Genomic DNA, 6,651 nt, shown 5'->3' on the forward strand with positions numbered 1-6,651 from the left:
GTGGGCCTCATTTATCTCTTCTCCTAATGCTCTCCTGACGCTTGAACTCCAGCTACACAGATATTCTGTCCAGAGTAATTTTCTTCCCATATCTCCTAAAAAGAAAAACAATCCTAAAATTAGTTTAGAAATGTTAGTTTCCTCATTTGAAGTTTTCACTGCTTTAAAATTTTTCTCTAATTATCAATAAACGACGTAATAACACAAAATACCAAACATTAAATAACTACTAACCAAATTTTAGTCAGATAAAATTTATTATTTAAAAAGTTCACAAAATTATAAGATCTTCTATACTCTTTCATATTTATTTAACAGGGCAAAATACCTGTCGGGTTTTATTTCTTGTTTGTGCAAATACCTTTTGTAAATGTATGTCTCTTTATAAATAGTTTTGTTAATATTCCTTAAAACATGAAATGAATGTAGTCCAGTAAAGTTGGTAGAAAACAATTGGTAATGAGCCACATTTTCTTCTTGACTTAAATTATTGTGTGGGAAAAAGTTGTAGGGCTTTTTGGTTTGAAAAAGATGGGAATCAATGTCAGAAAGAAAAGGATGCAGTTAAGTGGACAGTGTACGCTCATTCTGGAGAGCCAGGATACATACACACTCTTCTTTGTGGTAAGGTCTGTTTCAGCCAGTCCTGATACACTGAATATAACTGTAATAAGACACAGAAAAGGAATGGGATTTTGCCACTAATTGGTTAAATCAGGTATTGAAATTTTATTAAATCTCAGAAATATCTTGTAGCCCCTTGGTGATACAGTTAACATGGTTGCTGATCTTTGCTTAAGGGGAAGCTTAATAAAGATGAAAATTAGTTTAAACGTTTTTTAAACTTCTGCAGAGACTGAGCTGTATATCTGATTTTGTATAATTCATTACTTATAGAAATGGAACTTAAAATAAATATGAGATGTATGGGCTTAAATTTCCCTCAACATTTCTGAGGAGTTTGACTTAATCTTTAACACCATTACAAACTTAAGTATCAAAATTACATTGTTTAGAAAGAAAAATTGGTTAGGTTTTTTTGAAGCCTCATTGAAAATAATCAGTAATTTTAACTACTGCTAGTACTAATTAACTCTTATGTTTTAAGGAACCGAGTGACAATGGACCTCTTTTTACTGAATTAAAGTTCTACCAGCGAGCTGCTAAACCAGAGCAAAGTAAGAAATACAGTAGACATATGTTTACACTTTTAAAATGACCACGATTTTTGTTTTGTTAAGCTAATACTAGAGCATTATATCTTATGTTATGACTCTGTTATTTTTTGCATTATAAATTCCATTTAAATGCAATTCGTATAAAGAATTCTGATCTCTTAATGGGTTTGTTGTGACAAGATTTCATCTTATCAATATATAGAAATGATAAATGATATAAGATTTAGAAAATACTGAGAATTAACCCTAATTCATGAGTACAGCTCAAGGATCTCCAAATCTTTTTGAGTATTTTTCTAGATTCTGGAGAACATAACCTGGGGGAGTGCCATAATTGATGAAATAAAACAGGATGTCAAGGTAGAGAGCAGAACTTCTTGTAGTTACTGTTGTCCCTTCTGTCCTCCCCTTACCTCCCCTCACCTCTCCTCTAAGAACCCAGGGATTCTGCTGGTTGGATGGTATCAAGCTTGGCAATTTCTCAAGGAAGCCATCCATCTCTCCTAGATCTTGATTTCCGGATTGAGGACTTTTAGATTGAGGCAAACTTTTATGTTGGTGTAAAAAAATAGGTCTTTCTGTGGAAGCAAGTAACATTTTTGTAATTAGAGAAACCGTAACTTCAGTACAGTTGCCCCTCGGTATCCGCAGGTCCCGCATCATCAGATTCAACCAACCAAGGATTGAAAATACTTGGAAAAAAAGAAAAAACAACAATAAAAAGATAACAATACAATAAGAAATAATACAAATTAAAAAGCAATATAGTATAAGAGCTATTTACATAGAATTTATATTATATTACGTATTATAAGTAATCTAGAGATGATTTAAAGTGTATGTGAGGATATGCAGAGATTATGTGCAAATACTACAACATTTTATGTAAGGGACTTGAGCATCTGAATTTTTGGTATCTTGGAGGGTTCCAGGAACTGAGGGATGACTGTACTGTGGTTTAGATCTTTTTAAAAATGCTTTCTGTAGATTTTTCATTTTAAAGACAGTTTTAAGGGCAGGATAACAAAATTTTGTAGGTTAACAAAAATGCTTTGATTTTAAAGTACTTTTCACTTTTTGATTATACTATGTATTCTTCATTTTCTTTTTAATGGATAAAGGTGAATTCTTTTTCCATGTGTAAGTACATTCTGCTCTTAATGATTTTTTAAAAAGTTGTCATTTATGTCTAACAATTAAAATCATAAGCATCTGTTTTAACTTGTAGTTCAAAAATGGATTCGTACCCATAAACTGAAGTACCTGGGTGTACCTAAATATTGGGGGTCTGGTCTACATGATAAAAATGGAAAAAGGTAAAAATATGTATGATTTGTTTTTCTTCTTCCTTTTTTGAGCATTCATTGTCCAGTTGGTTTAGTCAAGAATTATTTACCGAGCACTAAAATACTACTAGGCCTTCATCTGGACTGTGTGGAGTGTATGTGACACAGATGAATAAGATTATATCTCTGTCCTCTGCTTTCCATAGCAGCAAACTGTGATGTCCTGTTAGAATGGAGGTTCCTCTCTAATCAGGGGACTTCCACAGAGCAATATCAACTGACTAGAACCCAGCAGACAAGGCGGAACAAAACCATACAGGCCCTGATTTTTTTTCCCCCTTAAAAATAAACATACAAAAATCCCATGTCCTTTATGCAAAAGGGAGTCTTTTAGGATTCTATTTGGTATTTCATGTTATATACATGATCTACGCACAGAAGATTAGACTCCACCCTTTATGAGGGTTTCAGTCTAGCTGGTGAGAGAACAAACATGTATGAAATAATTAGAGAACAATTAAGTGCTATTGTGTGATTCTAACTCTCACATGTCTTTATGAGTTGAGAGAATGGAGGGAATGCATACTTTGGCATAGTTGCGTTGGAGTAAACCTCTAATATTTTATGCTTAAGCAACACTTTCTAAATATTTGGATGAATGAGTGAATGGAGCTTCATGGAGTAAGGCTCATAGCTGAGACTTGAAGAGTAGATTTAGTTTGTAACCAGATTTAGTTTGCTTTGGATGCTGTAAGCTGCAAGTAAAGGAAAACTTTGACTCACCTGTCTTAAGCAGTCATCAAGGGCCCAGGTTCCTTATCTTGCATCTTTGCCATCCTCATGGTGGCTTTGTTCTCTGTTAGTTTTCCATGGTATGGTCTCAAGGTGGCTGCCCCATTTCTAGGCTTCATGTGCAGACACAGGACCCAGTGGCAGAAAATAGTATTGCATCTTGTGAGTTTCTCTTCCCCAGAAGTCCCGTGGCAGACTTCTTCTCAAGTTTCTTGGACAGACTTATATCAGTGCTCATTCTTAAACCACTCACTGGCATGGGCAGAGTGACCACAGTGATTAACTTGGTGAGGCATTTGGCTTTGTGGAAGAGGGGGAATGCCTGAGCCAAAAGGCGCTCTGTTAGAAAAGACTAAGAGGACGTGCGGTTGTTGGGCAGGCAACCAGTGTTGTTCACTTGGTATCTTTGCATCTCTTAGGGAGTGTGGGGCTCCCTGACATCACATGTAACATTTTGTTATATATAGTTTAGCTGGGACAAATTTTCATAGTTTTTATAAGATTTTCTGGAGAATTACTGTAGAGCAAGGATTAGTTAAGTAAGTTAAGAGTGAAGGTTCTAGAACCAGACAGTCTAGTTTCAAATCTGTGTTTTTCCCCTTAAAATGTATGAGACTTTAAGTAAGTTTCTTCTTTTTGCTTCAGTTTCCTCATCTGCGAAATGGATTAACAGCTACTCACTTAATGAGAATTAAATGTAAAACTCTTAGAATATATGTGGAATATAGATAAGTATTAGCTTTTACTCCCAAAGGGGCCTTTAATCCCCCTTAAATGTTAAGACCTACTGGTTTAGAAAATCATTGAAAGGAGGGCTGACATCTCCAGGGGAGGATAGCCTCTGTCCTGCTGTGTGACCTGATGCCCATCTTTCTCCAGCAAGGGAAGAGGGCATGTGTATAAAGGAGAGAAGGAAATAAACTTGGAGAAAGAGCCTGGGGCACATAATGAAGATGCAGAGAGGAAAGAGCAGTTTGGAAACTGATGAACAGGAGGTAGTCAGAAGCTATTACATGCTGTTGAGCAAGGGATGAGATGATGTGATGGTGAAAGTGGCACTTGGGAATTGGTTTACGTGGTGAATCAGAGACTATCTAGACGGGAGTAAAGTGAGAAAAACCCTTGCAGATGACTTGCTGGAAAGTAAATATATTTGTGCTCCAGTATGCAATAGTTATATTCCTAAGAAACAGTACATTATGTAAAACCACATTTTGTGGAGATGATTGGAAGAAAAGTGTGCTTGGGGTTAGAACATTTTTGGACTTGAAATAACAAAGCCTCTTCCAACTCTTTCATAATTTCCTATAAACTTCCTCTAAAAAAAAAAAGTATAGTATATCACAATGAAACCTAAACATCACTGAACAAATCTAGCACTAGATTGATAATTCTCGATTCCATCAGGTGTGGTCCTGGGCTAGTTTCTTCATTGTCATGTTTCCTTACCTGTAAGATGGGGATGATAATATTGCTCTATGGAGTTATCGTTAAGATGAAATGAAAACACGTAAATTATAAGGGCACATAGTAAGTGCCCAGTAAATATCCATTGTAATTATTTAGTTTGTAACCCGATTTAGTTTGCTTTGGATGCTTTAAGCTGCAAGTAAAGGAAAACTTTGTGGTTATCATTGTGGTTATTATTGTTGGTTTTATTTATTTATTATTTATATTTGGGAATGGTGGTGTTTTGCTAGGGAATGGTGGTCTGTCTTAAAGCTGCCCATACTGTCATAGCACATTTTACTGTATACATTCTTATCACCTATTTTATGATAAAGCTTGGGACTGGTTAAATAGGGCTTGCGTGTATGTGATTCCTGTGAGGTTGCCGGGGCCTGAGAGAGATGACGGGGTCGAAGGTTGACTCTGTAAGCTGACTGACCATGGTGCTGCTAGAGAGAACTTTGCTGGTGTGGATCAGAGGTGCCTAATAGTTCAGTGACTGAAACCAGACATACTTGAGCCAAAGTCTTAACTCACCACTTGCTAGTGGTGACCTTACCTCTTAGCCTGTTTCTGTTAGAAAATTAGGTTGCTAGAAATGTCTCCTTCAAAAAGAGAACATTAGTCATGTATAAGGTATTGATTTATTTTTAAGCTGAAGCTCTTAAAAATAATCATTATAGTTCTTACAAAAGTAAAGAAATAGAAAGTAAGATTATTCTTCCAGTCCCCTCCCTGCCAGAAATCCTTACTTTTCCTTGTAACTCATTTGAATTAATATCTATGCAGGGCTTAGAATAATGTTAGGATTGTAAAAATGTTAGCTGCTATCATTGTTAAATCATTCATACTAATTTATATTTTCCCATTACTTGCATGTTTTATCCAAGTCCCTAGAAAGGTATACATCAAAGTTTTTACTTAGAGGAGTTACTTAGAAATAACCTTCATCTTACTACTAAGTGGTTGGTAGAGCTGTCTTTCTAGAATAATGTGGTAAATTTCTATGCAATTTATGGAATCATGCTGCAGTTGACATTTATAATTTAGAAGTAGTGAGGAGATTAAGGGATTGTTTAAAATAGTGGTAGGATGATCTATGAATAAAAACAAAGACCTACATAATGTGATTTATTAATAGATCCCATATAGAATTAAGCAATTGTGTTTCAGCCCTCTTTCAGACTGTTGTCTGAGATATTTTTGTTACCCATGTAGTACAGTTGAGTATCTCTTATCAAAAATGCCTGGGACCAGATGTGTTTTAGATTTATTTTGGAATATTTGCATTAATACCTACCAGTTGAGCATCCCAAATCCAAAAATCTGAAATCTGAAGATGCTCTAGTGAGCATTTTCTTTAAGCATCATGTTGGTGCTCAAAAGTTTCGAATTCTGGAAGATTTTAGATTTCAGGTTTTTGGATTTGGGATGTTCAGCCTGTTTCATAATCATTACACACATCACTTATTTTGTAAAAGCAAACATGTCCATATGTCCTGGTCTCATCTCAACCTTTCAAGACCTGGTATATAAAGGAAATCAGAAAGTCAAAATTCTTGTTCCCTCTTTATTATCTTATAGGTCAGGGTACTGGGAAATCTTACATGAATGTATGTTTTGTCACTAACTAGTTATATGACTTTAGACAAATGACTTTACCTACATAGACGTTAGTTATTTTATTTATTAAAAGATGTTTAGAGAAGATGATCTCTAATTTTCTTCCAGTTCAAAAATGGTTAGAATCTTGAATTTTTTATTTGGTATGTTATCTTTTAATGTTAGTTAGCTCTTCCTTCCCTATGGAAATTGTCATATTGTATTGTTATTATAGAAGCCTGCAACATACAAGTGAGATTTTTGTATCCTTCTGATGTTTGTTTTTTTGTTTATTTTTTCTTTTCCTTCCTTCCTTCCTTCCTTCCTTCCTTCCTTCCTTCCTT

At 35.0% G+C, this 6,651-nt stretch overlaps 1 protein-coding gene across 1 annotated transcript in view; it reads left to right on the top strand.

Annotated features, from left to right (window-relative positions):
* VRK1 (vaccinia related kinase 1) overlaps positions 1–6,651 on the top strand; it is an 83,033-nt gene that overhangs the window by 47,699 nt on the left and 28,683 nt on the right. Inside the window, exons 4-5 of the mRNA XM_012650106.1 lie at positions 1,109–1,178; positions 2,407–2,494. Coding sequence (XP_012505560.1) covers positions 1,109–1,178; positions 2,407–2,494 — 158 coding nt within the window. The remainder of the gene's footprint in view (positions 1–1,108; positions 1,179–2,406; positions 2,495–6,651) is intronic.

This window comes from Propithecus coquereli, unplaced genomic scaffold (assembly GCF_000956105.1).
Source record: "Propithecus coquereli isolate 6110/MARCELLA unplaced genomic scaffold, Pcoq_1.0 Scaffold310, whole genome shotgun sequence".
In the NCBI taxonomy this organism is placed as follows: Eukaryota; Metazoa; Chordata; class Mammalia; order Primates; family Indriidae; genus Propithecus; species Propithecus coquereli.